At 41.0% G+C, this 13378-nt stretch overlaps 1 protein-coding gene across 3 annotated transcripts in view; it reads left to right on the top strand.

Annotated features, from left to right (window-relative positions):
* Positions 1-13378, top strand: part of ITPR2 (inositol 1,4,5-trisphosphate receptor type 2) — a 263261-nt gene that overhangs the window by 193526 nt on the left and 56357 nt on the right. For all 3 annotated transcript variants that reach the window (XM_054827703.1, XM_054827693.1, XM_054827713.1), the window contains exons 44-45: positions 756-851; positions 2025-2144. In XM_054827703.1, the coding sequence (XP_054683678.1) occupies positions 756-851; positions 2025-2144 (216 nt within the window). The remainder of the gene's footprint in view (positions 1-755; positions 852-2024; positions 2145-13378) is intronic.

Below are 13378 nucleotides of genomic sequence, written 5' to 3'. Positions count from 1 at the left end.
ATGATGAGGGGATGCTGTGGCAGGTGAACCAAGGCAGCCACGCTCTGCCAGAAAGCAGTCAAACCTCCAAACCCATTCTTCTTCTCCTGTCCACAGTATCTGATTTGACTGGAAGTCAGACAAGGCTCCACAGTCCTGAGGCATTGCTAAAGCTTATGCTATTTAATCCTTGGGAGAGGTCTCGGTGAAAAGCAGCCAGTTGACAAAGTAAAGAATATCTTTATACGTTCCCCCAGGAATATTTGATAATGAAACAAAATTCCAGAATGTATGAAAACAGCTTATTTTATAACCTTTCAAATAATAACCAGTTGGACTTTATAAAAACCAAAGAGGAAGGAAACCTGCCTGAATGATGAAGCCTTTAGTGTAATACATTTTGTAATTACCTCTGTTGAGTATTGTTTTAACAGAAAGCCATGGCAAAAATTGCTAGGTGGGCAATAAGAAAAGGAAATGGGAATTCATTTCTTGTGCGCCGTATAGAACAAGGCTCTGTAATTAAGTTGAATATTTTTCAATATTTGAAATACTTCTTCCATTATAGTGTGCCGGGTTAGTTAGCCTTACAGTATGCTGACATTAAAATGGGCGAAAACCCCTGTTAAATATGTCAGTAAAAAAAAGATGTGAGTAGTTTAAAATCTTACCCACTAAAAAAGTGGTCCTCGTACTCTCAATTAAAACAAATGCAAGGGTCGTTAATCCATGAAATAGATTTTTAAATTTGCATTAACTTGGTTTTGTATCTCTAGAACAATGCCTCCAAGCTTTTGCTGGCTATTATGGAAAGCAGGCACGACAGTGAGAATGCGGAAAGAATCCTTTTTAACATGAGACCAAGGGAACTGGTGAGAAAACTTCTGAATATTCATAAATCTTTTGGCTGAAAAAAAATCTGTCATTAAAACATTTTTAAAATGATCTGCATCTAAGCTGAAAAGTGTTGGCAGCATATAGTGGCACAATGTATCAGGATAGTACTAATTCACAAAAAGTACTTTAAAAGGATCAAGCATGCATGATTTCAGTCTTTACGACTTCATTATTTTTATCCGTTCCAAGCACTTTTCTGTAATTGTTTCCTAACTAAATTATCATACTCTGGTAGACTCTTCAAGTACATTTTGTCAGGGGCTGGGAAATTAAGCTTGTACAGTTTGTGAAACAGTGCTAACAGAAGTGTGTGTGTAGACATACATATATATGTATGTATGTTGTATGTTATATGTCTCATGAGCAAACAGAAAGAGTTACAAGCAGTTGTTGTTGTGTTTTAGAATGACCACGGTACTTGTATAGATCTCCAGGAATTTTAAATAGATTGTAAGTCTGGAGAAATTATTTCTGATCCAATTGACCATGTAACAGCAGTGACTGAAAAACCTATTTTGCGGGGAGATCTGTGGGCACCAGCCCCTGCACTCGGGCAGAGCCCAGTGGCTTGCTGGCTACAGGGAGTCATGGCCCTGGTGGCATCTCAGCACGATGAGGCCGTCCCTGAGGTTGGGTTCCCCCCATTGGCCCTGTAAAAGGCTTTTGAATATTTTAGCATTACCCCCGCACCCTGCCCAGATCTGTATCTTCCTTTTCTTTTTGGTTTAAGTGGGTTTTTTCTGTTAAACTGTGTGGAGAACGCTGAGTGACGTTGCAGCCAGCTCGAGTCAGAGAGAGATCATGGCTGCACTCTAAGTGCCACAAGACTGTACCTGTATCTGTAGATCTGTCTTTAAAAGCATTTGTGAAAATACCTATTCAGAAAGGCTTAGTGTCCCTGTTCCTTTCTCATGGTTGCAGAAGGTTTACTGATGAGAAATGTAGCAGTTTGGAGCTTCATAAATACTTCAAGCTTGTCTTTATTCAGAAAGCGTTTCTCAGACGGCTCGCTCTTCTTGCAGGACCGCAGGGCACCCATCCAGGCTTGAGCTGACCAAAGCGAGCGTGTTCAGACACGGCATTTGGTGCTTTCCCCCCCCCAAGAATAACGGTTATTTCATCTCTCCTTGGTTGGGTTTGTGTTACAGGTGGATGTGATGAAGAATGCATATAACCAAGGCCTCGAATGTGACCATGAGGAGGAGAATGGAGATGATGGCATCTCCCCAAAAGATGTTGGCCATAATATTTATATTCTGGCACATCAGGTATGTCTTATTTGTTGTGTGACTGCTTCCAGAAAAGTGTTACATGGTTAAACTCCACACAAAACCTGTTTGATCAAAAAGAGGAGTTTTCCCTTCTTGTGATTTCTGGCTCATGTTTGTGTACAACGTGACTTTATCTGGAAAGTTGCTGAGAGCAGGACAAGAGAGCAGTCTCACCATATGAATAGGCACTCTACAGGATTTGATAGGCTCTGTTTGTGTGAAATAACGATGTAGAGCAAAGCAGTTAATGTACACTTAGCTTTGTCTTCTTTTAACATTAACAGCTCATTCATATCAATCAAATCGTAAGTCAAGGTATTGTTATTGCTGTATTTAAATAGTAGTTTCAACTGTGATACCAAGTGAACCTGAATTGAGAGCATTTGTATTATTTTAGATATATTAATTAGCCAGTAAGAATAATAGGACCTTTTGACTGTTTCTCCTTTTGAATTATGTTGTAGTGCCCTCAAGTTTTTTCTGATCACTTTTGCTTCTCTACAGGTAAAGGTAAAATGGACACTGACAGTTTTTATTTAATGGGATGTTAATTCTTCAGAGGAGTTGGTATCAAATATAGTCAAAAATAGTTTATTTTTCAATTGTGCTAAGAGTCTTGAAAAGATTTTTTAAATACAAAAAGTAAAGAACACTTTTTTTTTTAATTATATCATGAATGATAGCGTTTGGTATGTCATATAAGGGCCAAATCTAAAAAAAAATGTTTTTACTAAGTAAGAAGAAATAAACAGATAGGGATAGGGAGTGTTCCACATTCGTTATACATATTAAGTGTTGTTAGGAATTGAATACTCAATGGAAAAAGAAAAGAAAGCAATCTGTAGTTACGCTAGTATTATGCAGTGTTTCTTTCAAGCAAGGAATGGAAAAACAGTTACTGAATTATGCTTGCATGCTTGCAGCATATTTAAATAAGTAAGTCTTGTTATTGTGTTCTTGTTATGGAAGGCCATGTTCCACTCTTGTGCTGTATGTACATAAGATACCCACCAAAGATGACAGAATTTTTGGAAAGTATCTGTAGCGGCTTAGCCTGTATGACTATTCACTCCTTGAAAATTGAAGTGCCTGCCAAATCAAAATGTTAGTATTTTGTGTCTTATGCCTAGAGTTTGTGTTAGGTGACTTAACGGGGTTCATGACAATGGAAAATAAATTCTGGGGAGTAGAATATAGGCCTAAAACTATATATGAAGTGGCTGCTGGGGTCATTTTACCCGAGAGGTCACTGCCAAGTGTACACTAGCTAGCTGAGGTGTAGATTAATCTCTGTCCCTAGATATGTGTGCAGGGTGCTGGGGAGGCCCATGAAGCCACTCCACAGCTATTCCAAATGCCTGATCTGTAGTCAGGATTTTGGTTGCATAAGGCTCATGGCAGCAATTTACTGAGCACCTTCCTGTTCTGTAGAATTAAATGGCATGATTGGCTCTGTATGCTGTAAAAATATCCATCTTTTTTTTTTTTTTTTTAAAAGAACTATTTTCCTCTTCTTGCATTTCTGTAACACAGTACGTGTGTCTGTTTACAATAGCTGTGCACCCATGTCAAGCCCCATACCAAAACAAAGCAATGGAAGGGCAGGCAATCTGGGCCCTTTCTCTCTCCTCTGCTAATGAAAAGCTGTGATTCTTGGCACAGGACTGCTGATCTTCGACCCCAAACTCTTTCCATGTGCGCCCTTTCGCTCGCCCTGGGATGGGCAGGATACGAGCATGGTCCCTCCTCAGTAAGGCCATTGTTGCCGGGTTCCTTTGCTGGCTCCACTCTCTAAACACCCTCTTACACTTTGCTGTGTCGAAGTAGCTTTTTGGTGGCTGGGCCTTCCACTCAGCTTAGCTGGTGTGATTTACATTATATTTCTTTGCTGTGCTCCTTGCAGTTTCACAGTTCATCTGACTTTTTTTTTTTGTTTTCCCTACAACCGGTGTGGCTCTTCAGTCACTTTCCTGACACTTGCTTGTGACCACTTGCTGTAGTTACAGCTTTTTGGTCCCTCTGTAATAGCAGAATCAAGACCAAGAGTTCCTCTTTTTGCTGTTAGAGCCCTCAAACACAGACAGTTTATTTTGGGGAGCTCAGACTTTCAGTTTTTGTCGTTGCACTCTTCAGGGTGATGGTGGGTTCTGCATTTTGCCACCACTGCATCCTTCCTTTTCCTTTCTGTGGTTCATTTTACCAGAAGCAAAAGGCATTCTTGTAAATGTTTGACCCGCGGTGCATAGAAAGTTATAAATATGTCACAAGCAAGGCTGAGATTTCTGTTATTAAATCTCCTTTACAACCTCCCTACCCCAAATGCATACGCAGGCACATGTATGCACGTGCATGTGCACACGGGTACATCACATGCACACGGGTACATCACACGCGCACCCACACACAAACACACACAGGTGTGTGGGCACAGCAGCCTGGGACATGATGGAAGAGGCTGACTGTTAACATGACAGTAAGAGGCTGACTGTTAAATGTGCCGTGTCATGACAGTTACCACGTCTCGTCCACATGTTTCTCTGTCCCCTCGTTTCTTTTCTTTATTTCTTCATCCTCCTCCAGCCTGCCACGTGCCGTAGCCGTGCTGCTTCCCCTGCACTGACTCCAGGCTGTCAGGAAGCTGCTGCTTCTCACTTTTCCCATTTGACGTATTATGAGCAGAGAGGAGAAGGGAGCGCCACCGGGAGAAAGCAGAAGTGACTTATCCGTGAGGAACTACCCTAAGCTGCACCCTTACTCTGCAGCCTGCCTTTGGGCTAGGAGCTCCTTCCAGACCTAGCTCTTCTACAGCTGCTTGTGGAGGAGTGGCTCAAACTGGTGCTTGAGGTGGCATCCTGGAAAAATAAGCCTATTCTTGCTAGGTAGAGAGCATTCGGAATTCTCTTAAAAATCCACAGAGGAGATTCTGTTCTTTGTCTTGTTCAAATGTTGTGCTCAGAGCCAAGCCTTCAACTTGACATTGCCAATTTCTTAGTCTCGGGTGAATGCCAGTGGTGTGTTACGGATAGTTCCATCAGCTCTTACACCTCTTCTTTTCCAGCCTCAGTTGAAAGAAATTGGTGTGGATTTTTTATTGCTGTGCTTTTAAAAGATCCTATTAAAGCAGGCTACACTTTGTTTTGCAAAGTCAGTAAGGCTGTCCACAAAGAGACTTCACCTTGATGTGATGTCTCTGTAGAGGTCTCAAAAGCTTTTGACATAGTAGCACAAAAAGTTTCATACTTACTCACTTCTTATGTACAGAAGCATTAGTAAAGGACAATCAAGTTTTTAAATGGCTACCCAAAATAAAGGAAATCCTGAAAGGCTAATGAAGTCTTCTGGCTTTTCAGGTGACTGCTTGAGCTTGCTACCTGTTAGTTATAACAAAGTATTTCAGTAGTTTGTAAACTAAAAAAAAGGCTTTCTTGGAGTTAGTAGTATTTCTGTGAAGTTTGTGACCCCTTTACATTTACTATGAAGTAAGATAAGGCACTGGTTATAACCACAGGCTCCTGTAACTTGCATGCATGTGTGTATGTGCTTGCATTAACAAAAAATACTTCAGAGTGTTTCTCTGTGTTTTTCAGCTGGATGCAAACTCTCTCAACTGGGCACGAAGCCCAAGTTAATACACTGTACCTTTCAGCAGGGGCTTTATTCATGAGGCTCAGAAGAACGCAAAGTAACTTTACGTAGCTTCTAGTCAGCTTGCACCGTGGGAAGCATGCACTTTCACCTGCCTGTAAAACCACGTAGACACGTCCTTGATCTGGGAGGATGTGAGTGGGTAGAGAGTAGGGAAGCAACTTGTAATACTGTAATAAAATTTTCAAATTTTCAATGCCTTGTGGCTTCCTCCATCTGGTTCCCGAAGCTGTTAGGGGAGCACAGGGGTTCTGACCTCCCGTGTCACCCCTTTCGTGATTCATGTTCCGTGCTCTCAGACACGCAAAATGTTTACTCAACTGCTCGATTTTAAGCGTATGCTTAAATGCCTTGCTGGAGAGGGAGCATAGGTCTTGGAATTCCACAATACCTTTGTAACTACCAGGTAAATAGGGGGGGGGTTTATGAGGTTAAGCTAAAAACTTCTTTAAATCCCAACAGAGTACCGAAACTACTTATATTTTTATGATTCCCTGGTGACACCACAGCTTAAGGAAAAGTCATTTCCTCCACCCCATATGGTTAGAAGAAATTAACGCTGCTTGATATCAGTGGAGGTATACAACACGAGCTTGAACCAGGCTATCTTCTGATAGACTAACACAGTTGGAAGTGTTCTTCCATTGATAAGTTCTTGGAAAAGTGGCAGGATTTGCTGTGAATTGTAAGGTTCTTGCTGCAGGTACTACTAAGCGTACTGTAGCAATTGGACATAATGAGTAAGTCATACTCGTCCTCTCTGGTACTAATTTTAAATGGACTGAGCAAAATAAGTCATTCAGCCTTATATATATATATGTTTAATATATTAAATACATTAATAGCAGAATCAAGATTTCTGTATCAAACTTGGAAAGCTTTATCAAACTGTCTTACTACCATGTTTACTTCATGCAGTATATTGCATATTAGTGTACACACATGAAGAATATTTGCTAACTAGGCAATTAAAATAGTAATAATTGATGGCATAGATTTATAGTTTGGGAGTAGTGGTGCACTACAGCCTAATTTTTAAAAGTTACTGGTTTTGACATTTGAAATAGGACTGGTTTGGTAATCAGACTTGGCTATGATACATTTATTAAGGAGAAACTAAAGTCAGTTTTAAAAAATTTAGCTATCCAAATATGTAAAATTCTAAGAAGCACAAAGCCTTTTGTTTCTGTGGGTGTCTGTTTAGCATGTCCCTCGATATCTTTCATTGGGTTTGAGTACAGCAAGGACTGGGACCAGCTTTATTTTCTACATTAATGCTGTGCCTAGAACCATGTGGTTCTGGGACTCTTATATACTACAGCAGAACAAATAAATGACAATAATAATAGTTGTTTCAGAAATATTTAAAGAGTTAATCTTCCTTTTTATAGGATTTTGGAACAGTTAAAAGCTTTCGTTAATTTTGTTTCCGCATCTCTTAAATTAGGCGGTATTGCCCGGTGTTACAGGTAAAGACACCAAGCCAGGAGCAGGTATAGACAGCAAGTCATTAGCTGTCATGGGAAGCAAATACAGCTTGCTTGATCCCCAGTGCTTTGCTGTAACTGCTACATTGGGTTTCTTCCTATACTCACTCAATCCCAGCTGCTTTACTAATGAGGAAAATTGACATTTATCAGGTAGTACAGTCGAGAAGTGCATAATCACTGAGCATATCCAGGAGTCTTTTAAAGAGATCGTGCTAATGTATATTTTTCAAATAAACTTTCCTGTGCTGCTAATATTATTGATTGTTAAGGCAAGAAGAGCTTTCGTAAGATAACGGGTGCGAGTGTGTGCATGTGTGTGAGGGAGGAATTGTAAGGCTTAAGGTTTTTTTTGTGGGTAGTTATTTCTGGTGTTGTAGGTTGGAGCAGCTGCTGGCTTTCCTTCACTTAGCTGTATTTTAACGTTCAGACAGATGAATGTAGACCTTGGTCCTCCTTTTCCCATGTGTTTGCGCGTGCACGCATAAAATAAAATACATTTATTAAAACATATACTATAAAGTAAATGTAAATTCTCATACCCATCCATTTGTCTTGACCCGCATCTAATTCAAGTCAAGACAAAGATTCCATGGCAAGACCTTGCTTAAAACGGTGAGAGCAAGTTTTCTGTGGTTTAATATACGGGGAACACAAGAAGTAACACTGTGAATGTGTGCCTCCAAAAGTGAGATAGGATCACTGCATATAACTTTTCCTTTAGTACGAGAATCCAGAGCTTTCTGAACTGGCTGGGTCGTTCAGGCAGACGAAAAGATATTCTGCATGAAGTAAGTGTGACTGTGGCCAGGGGTAAATCTGGGGAAAAATTTGACTGTTTAAAAAGAAATGTTGATGAAGAAGGCAGAAATTAATTACTTAATACTGTGCATTGGCAAGCACCTTCTATAAGACACAGCAAAGAAACAGTTGGAAGGCTATTTGGGATAGAGAACGGGTGGAACCAATTACAACCCCCAGCAGTCTGCAGTGGGCATTAACTGGCTGAAACGATAATATCGTGATTATACCATGGAAAAGAGATGAACAGAATCCAAGTGGAAAAGTCTTGCAAGAACACCTTCAACCTTGATGGTGGTGTTACCATTACTGGCCCAAAACATTTGCCTAAAAGAGATCTCCCTGTCCTTGTGGGAGCTCGGAGTTCCCACAGCGTTTTGGTCTAAAAGAGAGGCTTATCCTCATCCAGTGGGGAAGCAGCTTTCGGCTCCAGCAAGGATCCCTCAGAAGAGCTGAGATCTGGGGAACACTGGTTCAGTGAACTTTTAAGCTTGCTGACCTCTTTCTGCCCATCCTCTGCCTCAGGTAGATGTGTTGCTTAAAAACAGAGCTGTGGCCTGTTAGTCCCCTGTGTCTGTCTTGACAAAACACTGGTTATATTGAGTGAAAATACGGATCAGTTACATTTTGTGTAGCAATGACCGTTTTCAAATTTTGCAGTTGATGTGAGCAAGCAGCAATTGGTAGACATTACTGGGCATTGTTTTCCCAAGCACCTGATGGCAAATGGAGAAGAATACTATACATACTTAAACAGGACTACCTTTTGAGGCCAGAAGATGATCAAACCTATCCTTTAGGGGAAATCTGTCCTTCAGGATGAATAGCTGTGAGTTTGTGCATTAAGGATGCTCCCTTTCTGCAGGACAGGTAGAATTTTTAGAGCTAAAGGATGTCAGTTTTTGCAAGGCTTTGCTGAGGTTTGCAGTTTTTTGGGTTGGGGTTTTTTTTGTTGTTTCTCTCTCCTTAACAGAGAAGCTGTTGCTGATAGCAGTGCCAAAACAAAGGGCTAATGGGGACCAGTCCCAGGAACCGTGACTGTCAGGGGACTCGTATCCTTGGCTGCCAGACCCGAAACTTCTCATAGAACTTTTATGCTCCACATGTTGTTTTGTAGTTATCATCCTGATGAGACAGGCTATGGCATCAAAATGACACCGGCTAATTAAATGTCAGCAGAATCAGAAGCTGTTGCAAGGCTTTTACACTTAGATTGCCAAGATTGAAACAGAAGCCAATGACGCACATCACCCTCCTTGCGGCTCATTAGGATGGTATATAACTCTACCTTCAGCCAGCTACAGTATAGAGAGACAGTATGGAGCCTGCCACAGGGGCTTGACACTAATGAGCACCTGAAAGATTAAACAAATGTCTGTGGCTGCCATTAGGTCTCAGGTTAAAACCTTGGCAACTTGTCCTTCGATGTTTTCTTTTTCTCCCCTTCTCCTTGGAAGTATTCACCTCAGAATCCTGTCGTGACTTTGATAGGGATCTACATGGGGACCTCTGTTTTCCTTCTGGTGTCCTGTTGGCTTAGGCTGCTAAGAGCTGCTAGGATTCAGGCTAGAGCTTTTTACTGTAGGCTGGCCACAAAGGTTTTAGCTTATTTCCATTTTTCTGGTTCTACTTCTCTAGAGTAAGATTAAGTGTCTATTATACATATGCGTTTGTTTTATTATATGTAATATTAATGAGGGATATATCCTGTTTGGCTGTGGCAACTGTGCGTTTCGCTAGTGCACAGGTGGCCTTAATATTTCTGCTTTGTGGGTTTCTTCTTCTATCTTTAACTTCTGTAATCCTGTGTCCTTGTGTTTTGTGGTTTACAAGATTTTTTTGTCATTGGGAAATACGTTCTATTGGTGTTGGGGCCCAAACGTTACACCAGAAGAAATATCCTTTCTTTGTCAAATGTCTGCATTGTGAAATCTTCACATTAGTCTGTGGTTTTACTTTGAAAATTGGCTGTGGGACAATGACGTACTGTTTAAGACATTCTCTGCTCTCAGGCTCATTTGCAGTCCTGTATTAGTAATAAACATTCTACCTTTTTATTGCTATCTGAAGCAGCACGGGCTGGGGAGAATTACTTCAGTTCTCCTTTGGTTGCGTACCACCAGCGGGGCAGTTACTTAGCTTCTCACTTTAAGAATGGGTCTTCATTTAGCCGTATCCTCAGCGGGTCTACGTGGGAATGCCTCCACTGAAAGTAGGCAAGCAATAGTCATTCATACTAGTATAGGATCTGTTGCCCACAAACTGTACTCTTACCCTAGAGCTCCCCACTTGCATTTGGCATGCAGTGTGTTCATTAAGAGTGATGATATATGGGCAAAAAAGAGCACGGCTTGACTACAAGCTTTTCGATTGAATTTGCATGGAGGAGCGTTAAGTAGAAATAAAAATAATTTTACTGGTAAACTGAGTAAACTCAATCCAGAAGTCATTGAGAGACAATAAATGTGGAACCGCACAGTGCCATCTTAACAAAGTCGCTCTTCAAAGTAGATGGCACTTTCAGTTGCCCTCAACTGCAGTGCATACATATTGTCTGCTCAGAGACGTACGTAATGTAGCTACTTCATTCAGATTGCAGTGAGCTCCCCTTATTAAGAAAGCTGAATTACACAAACTGTTGAGTTGTAATAGTCTTCTGTAGGTAAAGTCTTGCTCTGGAGGCAGAGCTGGGGCTTTTCCATTACAGGTGACCTTCAAATGAACCAAAGTGCTCTTTTTCTTATATCTAAAGCACAACTAAAACATTTTACTCTAAGCTAGGAGGAACTCGCTTTGTTTGTTTGTTTTGAGAGGAAGTGAGGGTAACCTTGGAAATATCACGAAAGTGAAGTCTGGTCTGTCTTAATATTATCAGAGCAGTTCTAATAGGCCTCAGATATCTGCACTGTGAAATCCTACACCTTAATTAAAAACAGGGGGGGGACATCTTCTCTAACAGAGACATACTTTTTTATCCGTCTCAATTGTTCAGTAGTCATTGAAGTAATTACAGGTTAACAAAAATAAAGAGCGTTAATCAGAATGTCAAAATATGTCTGTTCCTCGCAGTTCCTCAGTTTTAACTCTCATCTCCTCTGATGTCATAATTTAATTAGGTATCTCAGTCATCATAGAGTTTTCCAGAATAGACAAGATCTTAATTTGTAATCTGCAAATAGGCAGAGCTACCTCAGTTGCTGTCCTCTTTATTTCACTTATTTAACACAGCTCAGAAAACTGAAAATGAGGTCCGCCTTGCACTTTTTCTGAGGCAGCCATAAGAGTTACTGATTAAAAGTGTCCAGCTGTGAAATTTACTTTTAACAGCTGATTATACTTTTCTACACCAAAAGTGAGATGTTCAGTTACTTATGATCACCAGTAGGTTTACAGGAGTAAAACACCATCAGACCTGCACACAGATAAGCATCTAATCAACCTGGGATTAAAGAAATGGTTTCTCTGCCATTGCGTATGGGCAAGGATTTTCAGAATTTGTTTTATGAATGATGATCTGTGGTAGCCTTAAATGAACTTGGCCTTTCCAGCTTTCTCTTTCTATAAGTCTGTCTGCAGAGCACCATTTAGTAGTTGGTTGGGTAAAGCAGCATTATTTGTGAATTACTGATGAAGAGAGAGATGAAATTTTTTACCCTTTTGCTCTCCCACCGGGAACTGTTACTTCATACGTGCCAGGTGAAAGTGCTCCCCTGAGGAGAGTAGCCATAATACAGAGTTGGAAAGAGCAACTCACCATTTTACTTTCTCTTCTCTCTGTTCCTGTGCCCCTAAATTATTTTTTAAGAGAAATTCTGCTTTGCCAATTGGAGGGTGAGACAAACGTTCAACAGCATGATTGAAAAAGCTGGAAAATCTCACCACTGTAATTAATTGAAGGGAGACATCTCAGTTCCTGTCCATCTCCTGCACTTGGTAACTGCTCTGTTTTGTACCCCACAAAGTATATACATCAGACCCCTGCAGAGATTAGGAAATGCATGTCTTTTGTGAATTTGACAGATTGCAGCTTCAGCTGTTTACTTGCTCTTTAGTCTTATATGGTTTTCACCCTGAATGACCAAGTTATGGTTTTCTATGTGCTGTGGAAATACCTGTTGAAGAGGTGGGATGCTAACAGGATTGGCTATGATCAGACTTTTTACTTTGCTATTGCTGTAACCACTAAGGCGGCCACATAATGGCCATACCCAAGTGCTTGAATCAGGGAGGCTGAGCCACAATACCAAGTTGCAATTGAAGACTTAAGTCTCTTTAATAAGCTTCATTGAAGATCTGTAGATGGTTTATCCCAGCCTCTACAAGTGCAGTGTACGTACAGTGGCCATCTTCCAAGCCATACCTCCATGTAGCAGAACTGGTGGTTATATCATAGATTGGGTTGGTGAACTGCATCCAGCTTAAGGAGTCACAGTGTGCAAAAGACACCATGGCACTAGACTGCAAGTGTACGTGATGAGACTTAGGGGTGGGAAAACATGAGGAGGGAGCCAGCGATGCAAGTCTCACGCTTCGGGTCAGAGACTGAGCTGGTTTCCATGTAGTTTGGGTAGACCCTGGAGAAGAGAGAGCATGAGCCCATTCTGGTAGTATCAACCCATGAGTTACTTTCTGCTCTACTCTGGTGCCAGAGGAAGGGAGGTTGGCTGCCAGTGTCTTCTAGTCTTATCACTTACAGAAGGAAATAGGTCCATACTTAAAGACTTAAAACTGTGGTTCCCCTCACCACATTGTCCCCAAAATAAGTCTCATAAGCAGTTCCTCCTTTTGTTTGTGCTAGCCTTCCTTTTCTTTAGAAGCCACATACTGGACAGCTGTAGATAGCTATTTTGCTGAGAATCACTGTTCTGAGTAAGAAGAAAAACCTAGAAAGTTAAGTGCTCGATAGCAAAACGATCCTGAGTGTTCCTGAAAAGGGTACGCCATTCACAGCTCTTTTATCTCACGTTTATGTTTATATTTGGTATGTATATACAGTGCTGGTGGCTTTTGGCGGTGAACAGTTCTCTTGCTGTGTGGATTTTGGATCCATATGCTTGCTGGTCTGTTACTGGTTTTGGTCTTTCTCAGACTGGGTCTGTACAATGTTGGTGAGCATGCCATTAAGGTCTTTGGGCACAATGTTTTCCCTGCCTTTCATAGAAGTTGCATGTGGCTAGGATCTTCTTCCTTGCTATGCTGTGAAGAAGACTAGTTGCAGTAACTCTGCTCTCTTTTTCGTCCTTTTTCATTGAACTTTTTTGTTACCTTCCCGTAATCGCGTCTAATACTTCCATCATC

Source organism: Grus americana, chromosome 1 (genome assembly GCF_028858705.1).
Source record: "Grus americana isolate bGruAme1 chromosome 1, bGruAme1.mat, whole genome shotgun sequence".
Taxonomy (NCBI): Eukaryota; Metazoa; Chordata; class Aves; order Gruiformes; family Gruidae; genus Grus; species Grus americana.
The sequence above is the reverse complement of the archived record's forward strand: the minus strand, read 5'-3'. Positions and strand labels throughout refer to the sequence as shown.